The sequence below is a fragment of the Myotis nattereri genome (assembly GCF_964212035.1).
Source record: "Myotis nattereri genome assembly, chromosome: 1".
Taxonomy (NCBI): Eukaryota; Metazoa; Chordata; class Mammalia; order Chiroptera; family Vespertilionidae; genus Myotis; species Myotis nattereri.
The window spans coordinates 228,789,479-228,811,704 of record NC_138075.1 but is presented as its reverse complement, the minus strand read 5'-3'; the positions used below and the strand labels follow the sequence as shown (position 1 = coordinate 228,811,704).

The 22,226-nt window shown below is 58.4% G+C and overlaps 1 protein-coding gene across 1 annotated transcript in view; it reads left to right on the top strand.

The window, feature by feature from the left end:
* AFAP1 (actin filament associated protein 1) overlaps positions 1-22,226 on the top strand; it is an 85,481-nt gene that overhangs the window by 39,731 nt on the left and 23,524 nt on the right. Inside the window, exons 4-11 of the mRNA XM_081091859.1 lie at positions 1,208-1,305; positions 3,379-3,487; positions 4,468-4,679; positions 8,083-8,262; positions 13,022-13,117; positions 16,113-16,194; positions 19,112-19,261; positions 20,995-21,206. Coding sequence (XP_080947985.1) covers positions 1,208-1,305; positions 3,379-3,487; positions 4,468-4,679; positions 8,083-8,262; positions 13,022-13,117; positions 16,113-16,194; positions 19,112-19,261; positions 20,995-21,206 — 1,139 coding nt within the window. The remainder of the gene's footprint in view (positions 1-1,207; positions 1,306-3,378; positions 3,488-4,467; positions 4,680-8,082; positions 8,263-13,021; positions 13,118-16,112; positions 16,195-19,111; positions 19,262-20,994; positions 21,207-22,226) is intronic.

Below are 22,226 nucleotides of genomic sequence, written 5' to 3'. Positions count from 1 at the left end.
TGCCTCCCTGCCCGCCTCCTCCATGCGTGTCTCCGCTGGTCCCACACAGTGTGTGGTTGGAAGAGCGAGTCTGCCGGTGCCTTTTCGGATAAGGGTGAATGTCTCCTCTGGTCCTGCGCCCGGACTCAGCAGGGGTCATTTCTTCAGGGTCGGAGGCAGTGCAGACGGACGGGTTTGGCTTCCTGGCTGGCCGGTCGCCAATATGTGACCTCGCAGTCACTCTTTCTGCTTCAGTTTCCTCATCTGCGAACCCCTAGAGGGTTGTCGGGCCGGAAGGAGATATAGCGCATTTCCAAACCCCTGCACAGAGACGTTCAGAGCGTTTCTCCCCAGCTCGCCCCCTCGGCCAGCCCTGTCTCCGCCCTCAGGGCCTCCGCCCGCAGCCCCCTCCCCCTCCGCCCACAGCCCCCCTCCCCCTCCGCCCACTGAGTCCCAGGCCTTTGTCTCTTCACACTTCTCTGACGTGTCTCCGGTATTTCCACTTCACTGATTCCTCCGTGGCTCTTTCATCTGCTTGAGACTCACCCACTGGCGGGTTACGTTTGTCCCCTTCCTTTCTTTTCCTCTAACTGTGCCAGTTCTCCGCCAGCATCTGCCTGTGCTGCAGCGTCGGAGGGCAGGGACTCACTCCGTATTTCCCCGCCGGTAGCTGGCCGCGCAGGTGGTCACTGGGAGGTGACGGCGTCCGCAGTCTTCCCAGGCGAGCTCTTGACTAGAAAGAAGGCTGCGCCCAATGGGAGCTCCTTCTTCCTCCCTCTGGCCGCCCTGCCTCGCGCTCCCGTGTGTTTACGTCAGCCGCCTGCATCTTCCTTCCCAGCTCGGACCTGGGAGGGCGCGCTGTGCCCTCATGTCAGCAGTAAGAGCGTCCGTTACAGCCTCTGAGGCCAGGAGGGACGCATACAGACTTGCTGTTCCCAGAGCCTCTGCCCTTAGGGCACAGACACGGCACGGGCAGCCGAGGGGGAGCCCAGGGAGCAGGTCCCTGAGAGGCCGTGGCCCCGAGGGAAAGCACAGGTGTTGCTGCGGCCCCACCACTTCCTCCCGTTCGGGCTGCGGCGGGGTCTTTAACCTTTTCCAGCCAGAGGTTCTCTGTAAGATGGAGGAGAATCCGCCTGCCCTGCAGGGCGGTGTCTGTGAGGAGTCCTCTGGGCTGAGGAGGTGAGAGCCGTCCTCCTCACCCGGGCCTGTGTTTGTCTGACACCTGCAGGTTCTGAAGTGAGAGACCAGGCTCCGAAGCAGGAGACCCCCAGCAGCCTGCCGGCCCCTCCCCAGATGCCTCTGCCGGAGATCCCGCAGCCCTGGCTGGTGAGTCGCCGGCCCCCTGCCGGTTCGGGGGGAGGCTGCCGGGTTCTGGGGGAAAGGAGACCCCCTGCCGGTTGGGGGGGGAGGCCGCCCGGTTCTTGGGGAGAGGAGGCCCCCTGCCGGTTCGGGGGGAGGCCACCTGGTTCTGGGGGAAAGGAGGCCCCCTGCCGGTTGGGGGGGGAGGCCGCCCGGTTCTGGGGGAAAGGAGGCCCCCTGCCGGTTCGGGGGGGAGGCCACCTGGTTCTGGGGGAAAGGAGGCCACCTGCTGGTTCTGGGGAGGCCGTCCTGTTCTGGGGGAAAGGAGGCCGCCTGCTGGTTCTGGGGAGGCCGTCAGGTTCTGGGGGAAAGGAGGCCGCCTGCTGGTTCTGGGGAGGCCGTCAGGTTCTGGGGGAAAGGAGGCCGCCTGCTGGTTCTGGGGAGGCCGTCAGGTTCTGGGGGAAAGGAGGCCGCCTGCTGGTTCTGGGGAGGCCGTCAGGTTCTGGGGGAAAGGAGGCCCCCTGCCGGTTCGGGGGGAGGCCGTCCAGTTCTGGGGGAAAGGAGGCCCCCTGCCGGTTCGGGGGGAGGCCGTCCAGTTCTGGGGGAAAGGAGGCCCCCTGCCGGTTCGGGGGGGAGGCCGCCCAGTTCTGGGGGAAAGGAGGCTGCCTGCCGGTTCGGGGGGGAGGCCGCCCAGTTCTGGGGGAAAGGAGGCCCCCTGCCGGTTCGGGGGGAGGCCGTCCAGTTCTGGGGGAAAGGAGGCCCCCTGCCGGTTCGGAGGGATGCCATCAGGTTCTGGGGGAAAGGAGGCCGCCCCTGAGTGTGTGGGAGCCGCTGGGAGCGGCAGGGAGGCGGCAGGGAGCCTTCCTGGAGGCTGTGTCTCTTTGACAATCAGTGCGGCTACACGGCTGTGGAAATCAGAGGACTCAGCGGCAAAATATCGACAGTGGAGCTGGGACTTGACTCGCTCTCTGGGTTAGCAGCACTGGAATGCCTTTTCTGAAACGTTGAAATGCTTCTTCTGGGATAAAAAGTTCTTTAAAAGAAAAATACATACATATTCCTGGAATATATATTTTATCTGACCGTACGCATTCAGAACTTGCTCTGGAATTCTTTGCCACCTTTGCGGTCTGGGCCCACTCACAGGGTTTTCACGTGGATCCCCCTTTTCTGCCCTTGGCTGCTTTCTCGCGAGCTTACCAGGGAAATGGGACATTCACTCAAAGTCTGAGCGCAGTCGGCCACAGGGCAGTTCTCTCTCACGTCCGCACGGTCACTCCGCCAGGAGGAGAGCTGCCGGAAGCAGGGCCACTGCCCCGCCTGGGCCGCAGGTGGCTGAGGCCAAGTGGTACGCAGTGATGACCTAGTTATTTATTTATTTCTTCACTATTTGTTGTTGTTATTGTTTTTAATTGAGAGAGAAATAGAAGCATCGATGAGGTAGAATCATTGATCGGCTGCCTCCTGTATGTCCCCCACTGGGGATCGAGCCCTCAGCCTGGGCATGTGTCCTTAACCTGGAATCGAATCGTGACCTCCTGGTTCACAGATCGACACCCAACCACTGAGCCACACCGGCCGGGCCCCCCTTTTCTTTTTAACAGGGTCCCGGCAGTGTTGGGAGCCGGGCACACCTCCTCACGCCTTCAGTCCCTGCTTCCCTGGCGCTGACTGTGATGAGCACCAAACAGATCCGAATCATCCCAGGGCTCCCAGCTCAGGCTGGGCCTCGGAGAAGCCAGCGCTGCAGACTCGGCGGGGCAGGGGTGTGGGGGCAGCTGTGGGGACAAAGAGGAGAGGCACCTGAGCCAGTGCTGGGGGGCGCGCCCCCGGTGTCAGAGCTGGGTTTGCAAGGTGCTCCCGGAACACGGGCTACACCCCTGGTCCCTGCCGGCGGCTGTGCCGGGTGAGGGGCGTGTGGCCAGGCCAGCTGGGGACAGTGAGCAGGAACATCATGGAGACCCGTCTTCATAGGGCGACGCTCTCTGGGTTAGCAGCACTGGAATGTGCCCAGAGGCTTCCCGGGGGAAAGGGAAGCGCCCTCAGTGCCCTCGGGGCCCGGGCGCTCTCCCAGGACGCTCCTGTCCCTTCTGTTTGCAGCCCCCCGACAGCGGGCCGCCCCCCCTGCCCACGTCCTCGCTCCCAGAGGGTTATTATGAGGAGGCCGTGCCGCTGAGTCCTGGGAAAGCTCCGGAATACATCACATCAAGTGAGTGTGCGGGCCGCGGACGGTGGGGGAGCCAGGCCTTTGTGGGCAGGAGGCAGGGCCCAGGCCTGTGGGCGTGGCGGGGGGGTGGTCAGAGAGGGCGGGGAAGGGCAGGTGTCCTCCGACCCCTCCGGGAACTCGGGTTGTGAGTCTGTGGAGTGAGAGCTCAGTGCTGTGGAACAGGTGTCCGAGGAGACACGCTCCCTGTGGGCAGAGGGAAGGGCTTTTGGGGGCCTGTCCTTGTGGGCGCCCCCCCCCCTCACCCGCACGAGATTGCGCTCACTGTGCCGGCGGGTGTCTGCAGGGCGAGGGGCGCCGGGTGCAGGCATCTCCCCCGAGGCTCCTGCTGGGCAGGCAGGTTTCCTGGGCCATTTCTGCTGAGTAGCTGTCTCGGCGAGACTCTCCTCAGCTGCCGCCTGGGGACCCTCAGAGGTCCCCCTTTCGTTACCCCCAGCTCCCACAGACACAGGACGGCATGGGGACCCTCAGAGGCCCCCCCTTCGTTACCCCCAGCTCCCACAGACACAGGACGGCATGGGGACCCTCAGAGGCCCCCCCTTCGTTACCCCCAGCTCCCACAGACACAGGACGGCGTGGGGACCCTCAGAGGCCCCCCCTTCGTTACCCCCAGCTCCCACAGACACAGGACGGCGTGGGGACCCTCAGAGGCCCCCCCTTCGTTACCCCCAGCTCCCACAGACAGGACGGCATGGGGACCCTCAGAGGTGCCCCCCTTCTTTACCCCCAGCTCCCACAGACACAGGATGGCGTGGGACCCTGACAGCCTTGCACACTGCCCAGCCCTTAGTTAAGGCTCTCCTTTGGGCCCCCCTGCCCAGGTCGGGGAGCTGTGTGTCCTCGTGGTCATTAACATGTCCCAGCACACAATGCCGACGCCCGTCCTCACGGGCGGGTAGAAGGGTGCACCCCTGAGCCCAGGGAGGGTTTCTGCGACGAGGTCTTCACTTTCTTATTGCCAACAGATTATGACTCGGATGCGATGAGTAGCTCTTACGAATCGTATGACGAGGAGGAGGAGGATGGCAAGGGGAAGAAGACGCGCCACCAGTGGCCCTCGGAGGAGGCCTCCATGGACCTGGTGAAGGACGCCAAGATCTGTGCCTTCCTGCTGCGCAAGAAGCGCTTCGGACAGTGGACCAAGTTGCTCTGCGTCATCAAAGACACCAAACTACTGGTAAAGCCTCGCCGGCGGCCCTGTGTTCAGGCGCTGAGGGCTCCTCGGCGTCCCCCGTGGTGGCACAGATGCCAGCAGCCCTAGCCTCAGCCCAGGGGAGAGGGACGCACAGGCCTCGCGCTGGTGGGGAGCTCGCAGCGCCCCATGCTGGCACCGCGCTGGCCCCGACAGGCTGACAGGCCGAGTCTTCAGTGCGGAGGTTCATCTAAAGCAGGCAGAGGGCACGCCCCGTCCGCACTGTCTGCGGTTTGTGTGAGGGGAAGGCACAGAGCTGACTGGCCAGAGGCTGCAGGATGGGGCTTCCCATTCGCATGAGTCAGTGGATTCCTCACAGCCAGGTCAGGGGGGCGGGCGGCCTGCGCCGTCCAGGGAGCGTGGCCAGCACAGGAAATGCTTTTGGAAAGCTAAAGGCCAGCCCTTTCTTTCTTTCTTTCTTTCTTTCTTTCTTTCTTTCTTTCTTTCTTTCTTTCTTTCTCTTTCTTTCTTCCTTCCTTCCTTCCTTCCTTCCTTCCTTCCTTCCTTCCTTCCTTCCTTTCTTCCCCCCCCCGCCCCCATCCTTTCTGTGAGAGGCTGAGGAGGAAGAGAGGGTAAGTGACGGAGAGGCAGGGGCTGGACACAGACCCGCTGCTGGGTGAGGCTCCGGCAGGACCTGCTCGGGAGGCAAGCACGGCTCATGGCGGCCCCTCGCCCTTCCTGCCGCACTTCCCACCTCCTTCCAGCTTCAGGAACCTTGGTGTTACAGAATTATGATTTTTAGAGCGTGTTTTTGCTTTTTGTTTTTCCTTCAAATGAACCTTGAGAGAAAAAATCACTCAAACTCTGTCATTAAAAGAGAACATGAGAAATTATGTTTCTGTATGTCACCCTTCAGTGGGCCCGCTAACTCTATCGATTCACCCGTGAATTTTGGGGATCTTATTTCACTAGATTCTTAGGACATTGAATATTTTTTAATTAGTGGTTTTGTTCAATTATTTTTAAAAAACAGAGAGAGTACATGTTTTTTCCACGTGTGTGGCCTAAAAGTTCCCAAATTTAGAACATGCCAAAAATGGCGCGGGGGGATTTTAAAGTAAAGAATGAAAAAAAGATGAGGGAGATTAATATGGAACTTATTAACAATCTGACATGATGGTGCAAGATGTGGGTATATTACATCAATGCTTTAAAAATACACCGGGGGGGTGGGGGGGCGGTGCGGAGTACACAGGCGACTGGTGAAAGCAGTTCTGAAACCCACACGGGAGCCTGCTGCCGCGGGGTCCCCCGTCCGAGTGTCACCCTTGCCGCACCCCTGCTGCAGGCTGCCCGCACGCCTCCCTCCTTTTCCTTCACTCTCCATCTCCTGCCCTAAGTCCCATCTTCACAGCCGGGGGGATAGCACCCACCACTTAGAGTAGCTGCAAGCGTCTCAGAAGAAATGAATGGGAAACCACGTGGAAGCCTGTTCTCACTCACGTGTGGAGACAAAGTTAGCGATTGTTATTATAAAGGGACTTTGTTTCGGTTCAAAAATGGCCTGTGAGCCAACTGCCCAGATGACCCCTGTTGACACTGAAGAAAAGATTAGCAGGACAACAAGGTCAATGCTTCCCAAGCCCGAGCAGCACATCAACTAGAGGCGGAAACAGGAAGCTGGTCTCAAGCTGCCTGAGTGTTCCTGGGAGGCACGCCTCTGCCAGTGTCTTTCTGCCCTTCCGGGCGGAGCCTGCTCCCCTCTGCCGAGAGCCCCGCAGGCTGCAAGGACCTGCCCCCTCACTGCAGGGGCCCAGCAGACAGCCTTCCCAGCGGCTCTGCATCCACTGCGAGGGGCGGGCGCTGTGAAGGCCCGGCCTCGGGGGTCCGATGGCACCTCCAGCTCCGAGCCCCTGGCCCACCGCCGCCTTGCAGTGCGCTGCGTGGCACTTCTTCCCGCGGCCTTGCTCTTAGGGCACCCGAGTAGATGCCCTGCTGCTCTCTGCCTCGGCAGCTTCCCGGTCCCCGCAGCGACCTCCCGAAGTGGCTCATCAGCTCCCTGGGGACGTGGCCGGGTCATGAGCTGTGACGGTTCCTTTCTGTACTCAGTTTCCCTCCCACCTACGCAGACGGTGAAAAATCCAGACATGTAACCTTCACAGCAATCCAAGTTCTATTGGCTTGGGTGTATTTTTTGTTCTTTTTATTTATTTTTTAAGCTTTTTAAAAAAAATGTATTTTTATTGATTTCAGAGAGAAAGGGAGAGGGAGAGAGAGAGAGAAACATCAATGATGGGAGAGGATCATTGATTGGCTGCCTCCTGCACACCCCCTACTGGGCATCGAGCCCACAATCTGGGCATGTGCCCTTGACTGGAATTGAACCTGGGACCCTTTAGTCCACAGGCCGACGCTCTATCCACTGAGCCAAACCAGCTAGAACGGTTCTTCCTTTTTAAATATTAATATTTAAATATTTTTTAAATATTATAAAAAGTGGATATATTTCATCCACGTGTCATTCAAGAGGCATGGTTTTGGAACTGTAGATAATTACTTCTGAAAATAGGCATTCATGTACCCATTCCTTGGAGGATGGCTTAGAGGCAAGTGTAGGATTCTCCTGGGTTGCGGCTAGAGTCCTGAGTTGGCCACTTGTTTGGTCACCTGGCATTGGCAAGTTACGTAACCAAAGTTACAGGTTACTTAACAAAGGTCCTAAACCAGGTTAACTTAGTCTGCCAAACAGGCATCTGTGAGGCTGAGGTGCAGGAGGTGCCTCCTGTGATGATGACACTCGCTACTTGGGAGTAGATGTTGTCGTTACTAATCATTTCATGTAACTCCAGTAAGTACCGGTCACTCCTTTTACAAGCGAGGAAACAGGCTCAGAAACATAGAAAACGCCAGAGCCCAGCTCCAGTAGCGACAGAGCTGGGCCCAGATGCCGGGTCCTCCACTCGACTAGGAGGCCAACCTGTGCAGGCACCGTTGTACGCCATGTGTTGAGATCTGTGCTCTCACTGAAGTCGTTCGTCTGTCTTTCAGAGAGAGGGTGGCAATGAGGCAGGGACACCAAGTGTGCAGGGCCGTGCATGTCCCCAAACCTCCTAAATCGTAGTCAGGGGACCTACTGAGGAAGCTCGGTTAGACCGCCAGCCTCAGCGCAGAGCCTCTCGGGTTCCCGCTGGCCGTGCCAGTGACGGTCGGTAGACTTTGCTGAGCTCCTGGGTAGATGCATTTTCACATGCACGGAGGTGAGCGTGGGTGTGGAGCAGGTGAGCGTGGGTGTGTGCAGGCCCCTTTTCCAGTCGCCGGGCAGCCCCACGCTCCTGGTGGTCCGACCTCCGGGTGCCGCGCCCATGCTCCTGTGTTCATTCTGCCACGTTTTCTGGGTTCCCGCCCGTGCCCGCGCCCGCGCCCTGACGTGGTGTCTCTGTCGGTGCAGTGCTACAAGAGCTCCAAGGACCAGCAGCCGCAGATGGAGCTGCCCCTCCCGGGCTGCAGCATCGCCTACATCCCGAAGGACGGCAAGAAGAAGCAGCATGAGCTGAAGATCACGCCGCAGGGCACGGACCCGCTGGTGCTGGCGGTGCAGAGCCGGGAGCAGGCCGAGCAGTGGCTGAAGGCAAGTTGTCCGCGTGGCTGCTGAGCCGCTGCATCGCCAGCTGCTCACTGGCTGTTTTAATTTGTATTTTTTCAGGCAGGTGCAAACGGCTCAACCTGAACAGTTTGGTCCTTGGTCGGGGGATGTCCTGTGACTTCAGGGCGGTCACTGTGGCGCTCCTCCTCAGGACATTCTGGCCCATCTGCAGGCTGCTTCTAGCACGTCTTCCTTGGATGTGCTAGTTTCACTCTATTGGTCCGGGATGCAGATTCTTTTCTATTTATTCTGCTTGGGGTTCCTTAGGCTCCTGAAATCTGTGGGTTGTCATCGTTCTAAGTTTCAGGAAAAATTTCAGCCATTTCTCTTTAAATAGAACTTGGCCCCATTTCCTCCCCGCCTCCTGACGGCACTTAAGTACCTGTGAGGCCTTTTCACTGCATCCTTCGTTTTCTCTTCTCCTGTATTTACTGTCCCCTTCTAAAAAATGTTTAGTCTGGTCAACTTCTTCCTACCTTCCAGCTCACCGTTTCTCTTTTTAGCTGTGTCTAATCTTCTATTAAACTTGTCCCTATTCAGCGTGTCCTTATGGTAGCTTTTAGTTCTAGAATTTCCAGCTGCTTCTTTCAGGAATGTTTGCTTAGCCCTTTACCTGCACAGCCAGCACGGAGCCGGCCTGGCGTTCCGACTGGGTTCGGTGGAGGGCGGTGGGCCTGCGCCCCTCTGCGCTGCGCGCGTCCTTGTTTATGTCAGCCTGTCTGCTGTGCCAGGTTCCCTGGTGACCATGCCGCTCATTGTATTTGGAGAAATACATTATTTCAATAATTTTTTATATCGGCTTTATTGAGGTACGCCACACAGTTTGCCCTGTTAAAGTATGACTCATTGTTTTTAGTATATTCACAGTTGTGCAACCATCACCATTAATCTAGTTTCAGAACATTTCATCACCCCAAGGAGAAAATCCACACTCACCACGGAGCGGCCACTGCCCGCCCCAGCCCCAGGCTACCACTCCCCTGTCCTCACCCACTTGCCTGTCTCAGGCTCCCGTCTGTGTACACGCACTCCTTTCCCTCCTGACGGGCTTTGTTCACTTAGCAGTGAGTTTTCAGGGGTCATCCATGTTGTCATGTGTGTCAGCATTTCATTCCTTTGTAGTGCTTTTATGTCAGAGCTAAGAAACTGTTGTTTAATCCAAGGCCCTGAAGATTTCTGCCCATGTTTCCTTCTAATGGCTTTATGTCGTGTTAACTCTTAAGTGTGGGCTGTGACCCTTTCGTAGCCGTACAAGCTGAGTTACTCCCTGTTGTCATCAGCTTACTCTCTAGGCTTTCCAGATTTTGAAATGTGGCTTTAACGTCACCATTCGGTCTCTTCTGAGTGAGGCGCACACCCTCTGTCAGGGTGAGAGCGTGAGGGCTGTTTAGTGACTCGACACACTTTCGGAGTCGGGCCAGGTTGGTTTCTCCCCGTTTGGTCTGCAACTTCCACGACAGCAGCTCTTGCCAGGACTCTCAGGCTGTGTGTGTGTGTGTGTGTGTGTGTGTGTGTGTGTGTGTGTGTGCAGACGCCAAAAACATGAGCCATTTCGTAGGGCCAGTCAGAAGACAGAGCCGCGTTCCCAGAAGCCGAGTGGTCAGGTTTCCTCAGAAATGTGCAGAGGCTGCGTTTCTGGAGACGAGGGCGCAAGTTGAAAGCAAACAGAAATGCCACAGAACATCAAACAGCTTGGTTTGTGAAGGATTTGTGATTCTGAGTTTGGAACAATTCTTTTAAATACATACTGAACTTCTCACAGGACATGGCTCTGTAAAATGAAGTCAGCAGTCCCAAAACCTCATTTGTAGCTGCTCACAGCATAGGGTGCTCACCCTTTAGTACTTCATGAGCTCTGCAGGCGGTGTGGCTGTAAGTGGAGTTCAGAGTAGAGAGACAGTTTCATGAAATACCTGCAGTACTCCCACCGGCAGGCCCGTGGGACAGGGAGGGGAATGCTGGCACATAGAACGGGGAGAGCGCTGGCCCATAGAACAGGGCGGGGAACCCTGGCCCATAGAACAGTGGGGAGAGCGCTGGCCCATAGAACAGGGCAGGGAACCCTGGCCCATAGAACAGGGGGGAGGCCCTTTCTCTGTGCCTGGGGTATAACCGTGGGTTAGTCTGGGGAAAGGTTCATCATTCATGATGCCGGATGCCTCGAATAACCCCCGTGTGGCCTAGGTTGTCTGGGTCTCTGGTGCACGGAATGCCGGCACTGCGCACGTGCTGCGCAGGAGGTAAGCTGCAGCAGGGAAGGGAGGGAGACCGAGTGTGGCGTTTACAGACGTGCGGGTGAGCCAGGAACGGTGACTGCATCAGTGAGCTCGGTGGCTGAGTGTCCTCATCTGGTGACCTCAGGGACCCCTCGGTTCCCCGAGCCTCTGCCGGCCAATGGGACCTGTCGGGAAGCAGGCAGAGCCGGGGACAGAACGTGACCTGGAGCGAGTGTGACACTGTGTAGTGACAGCACAGCGGGGGGGGGGGGAGGGGGGGGAGGGGGCGGCGGTATTGGTGCTGCGGCCCCTCCCCCTTTTGAAAAAGTCTTTTCCCTGAGGATTTCCAAAACCCAAGCAGAGGACTGGGAGGTTGGCCACGCGGACTTAGCGACCAGGCGACGGCAGGTCTCTGCTCCTGCTTCCCACTCATCCCTTCGCTCCCATCGGGAATTCCAAGTCCTGTTGCCTCTCCGTCCCCGCCTTGTCTCCTTAATCACTTTCTTTAGTTGCCCTTAGAGCTGGGCGTGGGAAGCCGACCTAAGGAGGAGCAGCCGCGCAGGGGAATGAGCACAGCTTCCGCAGGACAGACTACACAGGCCGCCCACGGGGCCCGCGTCTGGCGGAGGACGCGTGGCTGGTGTGGCGCGTGGAGAAGCAGCCAGACCCTACTCCCCCTGGGCGGGCAGAGCGGGCTTCCTGGTCATGTGAGACCTGAGCCGAGTGTGGAAGGATGGGTCCTGCTTCGCTGAGAGCAAGGGCACTGTCCTCCGTGGTCACGCCCACAGGCCCACACCAGGAGGCGGGCAGGAGCTGCGTGGGCCCTCACTGACACAGGCAGAGAGAGGCAGCTGCTTGCCGCGTGCGTGGCGGCTCTGCCACACCGGCCTCTGCGGCAGGCTCTGGGCCAGCCTTCCCCTGCAGGACACCTGGCGCCTTCCCACTGGCTTGTCTAACTGCACAGGTCACTAACGCTGTGACGGGGAGAGCTCAGGATCCGGGGCGCCCAGCCCTGCGGCGCTTTATCTTGTCACAGAGCCCCGGGGTCTGTGTGCCTCCGGGAGGGAGGAGGTTAGGCCCAAAGTCCAGCTTGCTCAGCCCCATGTATGGAGGAAGCGGCAGATTTGGGGCTTAACCCCCGTGTCTGTGACAAGTGCCCAGGAGACCCTATTGGATTCTGCTCTTTCCCAGAGCAGCCGTTACTCCGGGGCCATGCGGACCACTCAGGCCCCGCCTTTCCCGTCCATCGTCATAAAAACACAACAGCAGCCAACACGGCCATAGCCACCCAGGGTGAATGAATCAGAATTATACCTATTTTTTTGTCAGATGGGCAAAAAATATAGTCTACTGTTCGGGGTCTGCAGAATTTTAGTAATTCGTCTGTGTGCGCCACGAGATGAAAAAGGTTGAAAATCGCTGCCCTGGAGAAAAGACAACATCTTGTTTTTAGATCACATGAAGCTTTGCCTTCTGAGCTAAAGGTGTGGTGAGTGCAGTGGGGAGGTGAGGAGACCAAGACCGAGGAAAAGTAGTGAAATCAGCGAGAAAGAGAAAGAAAGGGAGCTGCCCGTTTCCCCTTCCAGACACATGGCAGGCGCCGTGCTGGGTGACGTATGTCGCTCGCAGCTTCCACAGGACAAAACCCCGCGCAGGCTCTCGGGGTCTTTGCTTTCTCTTTTTCCTGGTTTGGTCTCAAATGTGGACATGGCTCCTTTTTTTGTAGTGTTTTTTCTTCTCTTTTTTTCATAGAACAGCTGAGCAGCCAAATGGCTGGAAACGGCCCTGGCCTGTGCGTCCCTGGCCGCGGTCCCAGCAGCGCAGCCAGTGGCGGAGACGCCCCGAGGGCTGCAGGCTCTCCGGCGTGGGCGGTGCTTTTCCGTCCAGAGGCACTTGGGTTGAACTCAAGTTGCAGCTTAGTTCCAAAAGGAACGGGGACATTTTGAAAGACTCGCCTGCTCACTGTGGGAAGAATGTGCGCTCTGTCTCCCCCGCTGATCTCATTTACTGCTTACCCCCCCCCCGCCCCCCGCCCGCCGTCAGCGCCCCGCCCCGCCCCACCCCGCCCCGGGCTGCTCAGGCCCGATGGAGGGGACCCTGCGACTGCAAGGGGGCTGGGGGCGAGCTTAGTGCCCTCCCAGCAAGGCCTCTCTCGGCCTCTGGCTCTGAGTCAGCTGCGCCTGCGGCTAAAGGCCACCCTGCTCTTCACCGCCCCTACCGCTGCCTCAGCGCCTGCGTTTTCTGGTGACGCTCGTTGTTCACGATGGCACCTCACTCTTCCCGGAGCGGAGCCCTCGCATGCGTGTTCCTTTGTGACCGGGACCTAGGTCAGGGTCGGGAGTGGGTAGGCCGTCAGTGAATGGGCGACTGAATGAACAGAGGGCGGCCTGGCGGCCTGGAGCTGAAACCCAGTGCTGTGACCTGCGGGTTTCCGGCCACACCACGTGCCCCTGTTCCTCTCAGGCTTCCTCCCCTCGTGGGAGTGTCTCTGTGCTTGGATGCTCTCAACATGTCCGCGCTCATTGCAGGTGATCCGAGAGGTCTACAGCGGCTGCAGCGGGCCCGTGGACGCCGAGTGGCCGCCGCCGCCAGGCTCCCCGGTGCACAAGGCAGAGCTGGAGAAGGTAAGGGGCGTGTGCTGCTTCGGAGGGTGGGCCTCCTCGCAGGCCCAGTGCACCCTGAGCGTCTCCGCACACCAGCTGGGAATGACGGGAGAGACGGCAGTCCTGCTTCCTGTGCGTTCCCCGTGCCCACGCGCGAGGCTGGGGCTGGCCGTTCATGGGCTGCGCGGTTGGCCGTCTTCTTCCCAGCTGCAGGTGAAGAAGTGGGTGGAAGCTGTTAGGGCCCTGTTCAAGGTCACCCGGCTGTCACGTGGCAGCGTGGAATCTGAACTCAGGTCTGTATCCCGGAATACAGCGGGCACGGCCCGAGTGCCCCTCCCCAAGCTGTATCCCAGTAGCCAGGCTGCGTTCCCTGTGCCCTCCGCTCTATGCCCATGTTCCTTGTAGAAGGGCCCAGTGACGGCCCCGCAGGGGGCAGGGCCAGCCCTTCTTGTCGGAAACGTGTGAACCTGTCACTGTCATGCTACACACCCAGCTCGCTCTGATCATCCCTACACAGAGCTCCTCTCCATGGAGACCCCGGGCTTCCTGCACGCAGCTCCTGTTGGTGGCTGTGGCCCAGGGGCTCTCCGAGGCCTCCCCGTGTAGCCCCTGCCAGTGGACAGAGCCTTCGTGTCCCTTCTTATTTAGTCAGGGTTCTCCAGAGAAACAACTAGTGGTGTGTGTGCATGTACATGTATGTACTTATGTATGTGTGCATGTGTGTGTATTTATATGTGATTTACGTAAGGAATTTTTTATGTGTAAGATTTATCGTAAGGAATCGGCTCATGTGATTATGGAGGATGGCAAGTTCAAAGTCTGCAGCGTAGGCCAGCAGGTGAAGTCTGAAGGCCATTGGCAGAATTCTCCCTTGCTCAGGAGACTGGGCTTTAGTGGTATGCAGGCCTTCAGCCAACGAGGTGAGGCCCCCACAGTAGGGAGCACCATCTGCGTTACTCAGCGTTCACGGATGTAAATGTTAGCCCTGGCTGGTAATCTCAGTGGTGAGTGTTGGCCTGCACACTGACGGGTCATGGATTTGAGTCCCAGTCAAGGGCACATACCTGGGTTGCAGATTTTGTCCCTGGCCCTATTGGGGTGCATCCAGAGGGCAACCGATGGATGTGTCTCTCTCATATCGATGTTTCTCTATTGCTCTCCCTCTCCCTCCCTCCCTTCCACTCGCTTCAAAATCAATGGAAAAAAATATTCTGGGGTGAGGATTAACAACAACAAATTAGTCTCATCCAAAAACAACCTCCAAGTTGACACACAAAATTAACCCTGTCACAGCCCTCATCCTGATATTGCAGGCCTGTCTCTCTCTCTCTTTTCTTTTTCTTATTACGAACGAACACCTGCTTGCTGTGGGAAACTCAGGCAGCTCAGAGAAACACAAATGGCAGCAGTACGGTCCCCCACGAACCCACCACACGGGTGCAGCTCCTCCCAACATGGCATTTTTTTCACCAGCTCACGTGTTTCTTTTATAGTTTAGATGTTCTGATGCATAAACATGTTATGCTGCCCTTTTGTTCTTACCTTTACATTATTACCAACTTTCCAGGCTTTTGAAAACTAATAACAAGCAACAACCGCTTTTGCACTTTTAGCAGCTGAATAATATGAAATCATATGACTCTACTATCATATTCCCCCCCTTCCAAATTTAACTCCTTATTGTTGGCCATTTAAAATAACTGGCATCGTTTTGTAAGTCTTTGCTGCTGCTCTGTTACCTGAAAATAGACCCCTGGAAGCTAGGTTACCAGACCAAAGGGGAGGATTGATTTTAAGATTTGACTTGTGTTGCTAAGCAAATAGCCATCCAGAAAGGCTGGTCCGGTTTCACTTCCCATCAGCGTGCATCAGGGTTTCTCTCTCACCCACTCCCACGGGACCGGTGGCACCCTTCACTTAGCGTGGTTTCTGAGGCTGTGCTGTGCCCGCCCAGACCTGCTGACCTGGTTCCCAGGAGCACTTCCCGTCCTGGGAGCTGGGCAGCGCCAGCTCTCATCCGCCCTGTCACTGGCGGTCGGCACATACCAGGTTCCCACGGGATGCCACTGGCTCCTTCCCGTGGCTGTCGCAGCACCTCGGCGCGACGCAGACACCGTCTGCCGTCCTGGGCCAGCGCAGCCCGGCCCCTCCTGAGGTGGCGTGCGCGTGCCCGTGCCCCAGCATCCGCCTGCGGCTGGCAGTCTCTGTGGCATGGGGGACAGTGCAGGGGGCTGGGGAGGGCTGAAGCCTGTGCCCCCCGCTGTGACTCCACAGCTCCTCCGGTTGGAATGCAGGGGTTCCAGCTCTCAACAGTGCTGCTGCTTTTTAAATTTCTATTGAATTTATTGGGGTGACATTGGTTAATACAATCATATAGGTTCCAGGCGTGCAGCTCTATATGCATCATCTGCATGTTGTATTGTGTGCTCACCATCCGGAGCCCAGTCTCCCCCCGTCACCACGTCCCCGTGACCCTCTCCTGCCGCCCACGTGCCTCTGCTTCAGATGCCAAGCGTCAGTCCCGACTGTGCCCTGGTCAGGTGCTGGGCCAACCGGGCAAGTCCTCCGGTGCCCTTGAGGGTTTGACAGCCGCCCGACTGCGCATCCTCGGAGCATATTTGTCACAAACAGACACTTGACGCTTGCCCATTATTCACGGGAGGAAATTAAGTGGGCGACGCAGTGTTTATTTCTGGAAGCGTAATTGGTTTGGTGAGGGGAGTTTTCTGTAGCCCTAACGTTTTTTTAATTACTGAGGGAGAGGTAGGTGAATGAATGTCAGGCACTGTAGCACGCGCTGGTTACCTCGGTGGCTTTTTTCTTTGCTCTTTTGGTGTCTTTCAAGCTTTTGGTAACAGGCACCCAGCCTGTCCGTGCGGCCTTGGAGCCCTAGCTGTCCTGGATCGCTGGGAATTCAGCCCGCGTTCTTTCCGCTCTGAGATCATTTGGAGCGATCCATGACGCCACTTGGCCAATGCCACCTTGTGAGAAAACCCCGTCCTCCTCTTCCATGCAGAAACTGTCCTCGGAGAGACCAAGCTCGGACGGGGAGGGTGTCATGGAGAATGGAGTCGCCGTGTGTAACGGGAAAGAACAAGGTGAGTTCTGCCTGAAACAGAAACCAGAATCCGAAACACTGCGGCCCGTTCTGCAAACTCTGGCTGCGGGCATGTCTCCTTGGAGGTTCGGTCACGCGCCTGTCACCGTCCTGGTCGCACTGACCGATCCGAGAAGGCCTTCTGGGGAGCAGGAGCCCTCTGAGGCTCCGGTGCCTGCGGCCGGGCCAGGGTTCCTGTGGCCCCACGGCGCCCGGCGGGAGTTTAAATCGGTGGCTCAGCAGGCATTTCCTCACGTGGTTTGTCCCGGGAAGTGATCCTCTGGGAAGGGCTTTGGGTGATGAGCGGAGCCACGTGCCCACCCCGTGGCGGCCTCGGCCCCATCGGGACCGTTTCCCTGATGAGTTCCGCTCCCCATCTTTCAAATGAGGAGGCCTGACGTGCAGGTTTCTGCAGATGTATTTTACTTGCATTTAAAGAAATGATTTTAAATTGTGGTAAAATACACATAATAAAAATTTACCCCCTGACCATTGTTAAGTGTCCAGTCCAGTGGCCTTAGGCACATTCGCATTGCTGTGCCGCTGGCTCACCATCCTCTCCAGAACCTTCCATCTTCCCAAACTGCAACTGTCCCCATTAAACACTCCCGCCCTCCCAGTTCTCCAGGCCTGCAGCCACTCCCGCGGTGCCTGGGGCGCCTGCTGTCCCTGTGGGCCTGACTCCTTAGGGACCTCACCTCATGGAACCACAGAGCTTGCCCTGTGGCTGGCTCACCTCGCTCAGCGCGATGCCCTCAGGTCCGCCCAGGGAGCCGGTGTCAGGATCCCCTTCCTCTCTGAGGCTGAGCAATAGTCCGTTGTGCTACGGACCGCATTCTGCCGTCATTCATCTGTGGAGGGGCGTCTCTGTCCCCCCCTTGGCTGCTGCGGATGACGCTGTGTGAGCGGGGTGCTTCCCTGCCCTGTGGCGTGTGCGTCACACGCGGTGACGGCACCTTGTTGGCATACAGCTCTTTGCGTTTGACAAACACATACTGGTGGGTCGCCATCCGCACCGTCGAGACATGGAGCAGTTTTGACCCCAGGGGCTCCTGTGCTCCTCTGTCCCCCCCCCCCCCGCCCCCCACTCCTGGCAGCTGCAGGTCTGTGTTCTGTCCTTCCCCAGCACGTCCTGTGCGTGGAGTCCACAGCTGAGCCTTTCGGTCTGGCGTCTCTGACTCAGCCTCAGGCATTGGGGAGCCCCGCGTGCAGGTGCTCAGGGTCCGAGCAGGAGGTCAGCACAGACGCGGCGCGGCCGGCTCACCGCACCCACGGGAGAGGGCTGGTGCGGCAGCTGGGCGCCATGGGAGCGAAGCTGCTGTGGACACGTTTTCCTTTCTCCCGGTTAATGCCTGGGAGCCGGGTGCTTGGCCACGTGCCGCTCGCCAGCCTTGGTGGCGCTCTGTCGTGCTGGTCTCTGCGTTGGCCATTTGAACAGCCGTGCAGTGCTGTGCAGCCGGCCTTACCGTGCCTCTGCCCATGACCAACAACGCTGACCAAGTCTAACGAGCTTGTTTGCCATCCAGGCGTCCTCTTTGGTGAAAAGTCTGTTCACATCCTCTGCCCGTATTTTCATGGAGTTGTTTGTTCTTGTGACTGACGTCAGAGCTCCTTAGAGCTTCCGAAGACAAGCCCTTTCCGCTACATGATGTCCTCCCCAGCGTGGGGGCTGGGCTGAGAGGAAGGGTCTGTGGGGCAGGGAGTCTTCCCCGTGGAAGCCTGCAGCCTCTGCCTGCCCCGGGACCTGGCTCCCAGGGGAGCCTCTGCCCACTGCCCCCTGCACCTGCCGCAAGAGGCAGATGCCGTCACCTGCAGCCAGACAGCAAGCCGGCGCTGGGTCTCGGAACCCCGTCTTCTGGGCTGTGGTGATATGACTGGGGCCTGTCGGAGGCTTGGCCTCTGCTCTGCGGTGTGACTTTCTGCCAGACGCGTCGGGGTGTAGTTTTCGTCCTCTGCGTCGGAAGTCACTCGGTGGGAGGCATTCTCTGTCGTCCACAGGCCGCATTATGTGTAATCACAGCCGGGAAACCTATCTTTGAGGTTTGCCCTGGAGGAGACCAACATACAATCTCAGGTTCCCGCCTGGATGTCCAGGCGCAGCCCACACCGCGGCTTCTTCTCCCAGGTCCCTCACAGTAGCCTCTGCGGAGCGCGTGCGTCTCGCTGTGCGTGGGCGTGGATTATCCTACCCAGCATTCCCCTGGGCTCTGTACAGCAGAGCAGCCTTCCGTATTTTGAAAAGGTGCCATTGGTTTGAACACTTTTTGGCCTGTCGCGATGCTTTGTGTATTGCAGACGCTCGGTGAGTAGGTCCTACAGGAAGTTAGTGGTTAAGCTGCACTTGACCTCTCCTCCCTTCCGCTCTGCGGCTCGCTCGGACTGTGTGCGCTGAGGTTCAGGGAGGTCCCTTTGTCCAGCCCTTCGTGACCAGACAAGTGCTGGCTGCCGAGGAAGCCGCGACGCAGACAGCTCCTCCCCGTTACCCCTCCATCGCATGGCCGCGGGCCAGCCCCTGCCGTCCAGCCACGGGTGACTCTGTCGCTCCTGCTCCTGCGTTCAAGGGGAAGGATATGCCCCCCGTAACGCGCCAGTGCACCGCGATTCTGGGTGGTTCGTGACTCCCCTGCTGGTGCCGCCACCGATCGAGCACGGGGAGCTGAGGTCTTGGCAGCAGTCCCATGGCAGCTTCGCGTGTCCCAGCGAGCAGGGCACACGGGAGGTCATCGGTGTGGCTCACTGGTGCCTCACTGAGCCAGCACTCCGATGGTGTAAGCCAGGCCCCAACGGCGGCCTACAGCGGGTGCTCAATGAGTAAGACCGGGGGCAAGCCAATGGCTGTGGCGTATGCTGTGTTTCGCTGTCTTTCAGTGTAAGGTCTATAACTTAACATGCTTTTGTGTTGTCGTTATTCTTGACAGTCAAGAGGAAAAAAAGTTCCAAGTCAGAGGGCAAGGGGACCGTATCTAAAGTCACTGGGAAGAAAATCACCAAGATCATCGGTTTGGGAAAGAAAAAGCCGTCGACCGACGAGCAGACCTCCTCCGCCGAGGAGGACGTGCCCCCCTGCGGTAAGACAGCCCCGAGCCCAGGAGCTGCAGGAGCCGCGTGTCGTCCCTGAGTCGCGGCCCTCGGCCTCGTCACGCGGCTCTCGGGAGGGAGGCTGGGGATTGTGTGTGGCGAGATGTTTCACTCGCACTGCTTGTTAGTCAGAGACTGCAGGGGTTTGACGTGAGCTCTGTGGCTCTTCACGTTTGACCCCAGGAAGGTCTCCCGACTCCCTTTAAGCATTTAAACTGAAAGTGTGCAGGGCTGTTGGCCTGTGAGGGACGGGTGTGAACATGGCCAGACATGAAGGCACTGTGGTCAGCCATTCCCCTCGGCTAAAGTAATCAAGCCAGGGTTTCTCATGAGGCTCCATGTCCCAGACCAGGGTCACCCCGGTCTCACTGAGGACCGTCTCCGCATCAATGTTCCATCCGCATTTTCTGAGCAGCTGCCGTGGGCAGGACTGTGTTAACGTGTGTGCGGCAGCGACTGAGACAGCCCCTGCCCTCCGACTTCCCTGTCGGAGCTCTGCCACCTGCTTCAGGGCCAGGTTCCTTGGACAGAGTCCCAGGTTGGCTGTCACTGGGTCCCTGCATGGTTCAAGTGTTCATTTCTCACGCTCCCTCCTAGCCAGACCCCAGCCTCCCCAGCCTCCCCAGCTGGAGACGTTTCCCGCCTCAAGGCCCCTGAGGAATGGCCCTGAGCCTCCCTCCAGGGCAGGGCGCTGGCCCAGGACCCTCAGGAGGGGCCACCCTGTGCCCCAGCAGCTTCGGGTGCTCGAGAGCAGCCGTGACTCCAGATCTCCTTATGTTTCGCCACCTTGGTCCTCAGGCCACTGTCATTCATGCCCGCAGACTCTGACGATGGCTGCAGTTGGCGGTCATTTTTCAAGTGTCCAAAAAGTGGGCTCTCAGCGGGGTTCATGTGCAGATGGGGCCGAAGCCGCAGGCAGGCATTCGTGGTCCTCACGCCGTTGGCTCAGCCGGTCAGTCCTCGCGGCTGACTGTGGGCTTTAGTACAGTAGGTCCTGGGGTTACGTGGGAGGTCCGTTCCTACGACGTAACGCGATTTTCGCCGTAAGTCGGAACCCACCTACATGAGCACCTACGTCACTCCCATGGAGTACACACACAGCAGTAATGAAGGGAAACAGTAAACAAAATTTAAAAGAAAGATAACAATTCCTGACTTTCACTTGTGGTAAATAAATAATAAAAAACATAAAGCACATATGTACATACGTCGGAATGACGGAACTTTTTTTGGTATATTTTATTGATTTCTTACAGAGAGGAAGGGAGAGGGATAGAGAGCTAGAAACATCAATGAGAGAGAAACATCGATCAGCTGCCTCCTGCACACTCCCTACTGGGTATGTGCCTGCAACCAAGGTACATGCTCTTGACCAGAATCGAACCTGGGACCCTTGAGTCCGCAGGCCAACGCTCTGTCCATTGAGCCAAACCGGCTAGGGCCGGAACTTTTTTTATATAAATAAATGGGAGATGGTGACATAACCACGAAATGACATACGTCGAGTCCCACGTAACCCGAGGGCTGTCTGTAGAGTTTTTTTTTTTATAAAGAATAAGTGTATCAGACATATGTCATGTACAAATTCAAAATCACAGCTCTCCAGCTGTCACCGTGACGGCCCTCCTGTGTGTGTGAATTTGCCTGAGACACGGTGGGGGTCCGTCCGTGGGCGTCCCTGCCCTGGTGCCTCTCCCGGAGCTGAGCCGCCCTGTCGCTGCAGGCCACCTGAACGTGCTCTCCAACAACCGCTGGCGGGAGCGCTGGTGCAGGGTCAAGGACAACAAACTCATCCTGCACAAGGACAGGACCGACCTGAAGACCCACCTCGTGTCCATCCCTCTCCGTGGCTGTGAGGTGATCCCGGGGCTGGACTCCAGGCACCCGCTGACCTTCCGGCTGCTCCGCAACGGGCAGGAGGTGGCCGTGCTGGAGGTAGGACGACCTTCCTTCCCGAAGCCGCTGCCCGTCCGAGTCCCCGCCTTGCTGAGCTGGCAGCGCCTGCTGGGTCACGCCCTTTCTCCCTCTCCCTCTGCCCACGTGTCCGTCTCTGCTGTCCCGCGGTGGCCCCTCCTGAGGGCCCTGGGCCCCACCCTGTGCCCACTTCTGCTGAGCCCTGCAAGGAGCCTGGGCCCGGGCACCTCCTGGTCGCGTCCCGCCAGGCCTTGCTGCAGTGTTCCCAGCAGAACTTCTCGCAGTGACAGCCTCCAGAGGGCGCTGTCCTCCCTCGTCCTGCAGGGCCCATGCGGCTCCAGGCGGGGTGAGTGTGCAGACGCCGCAGCCAGCGAGCCGCGTGCATGGACACCGAGACCTGGGTTTCCAGGAGCCCTGGCTCCGTGCGCGGCTGATTCCTGTGGCTGCCTTTCTGGAGCCGGCTCGCTGAAGAGGGAAAGGCCATTAAACAGCCTCAGCCGCCTACTTCCACCCTCCCCTTTGGCCCTGGCCGGGCTCAGTGGTTAGAGTCAGATTGCAAACGAAGGTCAGATTCAGGGTTGGGAGCATGTAAACGTGCTGAGAAACGGCGCCCACAGCCCGGTGACTGCCCACGGTTGCACCCCCTCAGCACAGCCGGCAGGAGGGGAGCACGTGCTCATGCCTCCACTGAAGGGAAGGAAGTGCATTCCGGCCCAGACACGGGAGCCCGAGGCCCGCAGGGAGCGCCAGCCCCGTCCTCAGGCTGGGCCAGCGCGGGCGGCGCTGCTTTTCCAGGCCGGGCTTTGTTGTCAAATTAGCGAGGCTTTGCCAGCAACTTCATTTGGCTGCGCCTTAGCTAGCACAGGAAGTCCCGCGTCCTACCCCAGTGCCCTTCCCCCATAGCGGCAGGCATTGCAGGACCCAGGTTTCCACGTCCTGGGTCCAGTCATTCCGGCTTCAAGGCTCGGGCTGAATGCAGAACGGGTCCCGCAGCTCGGCAGCCCTCCCCTTCCTCCGTGACTTACTCGCACGAGCCTCAGG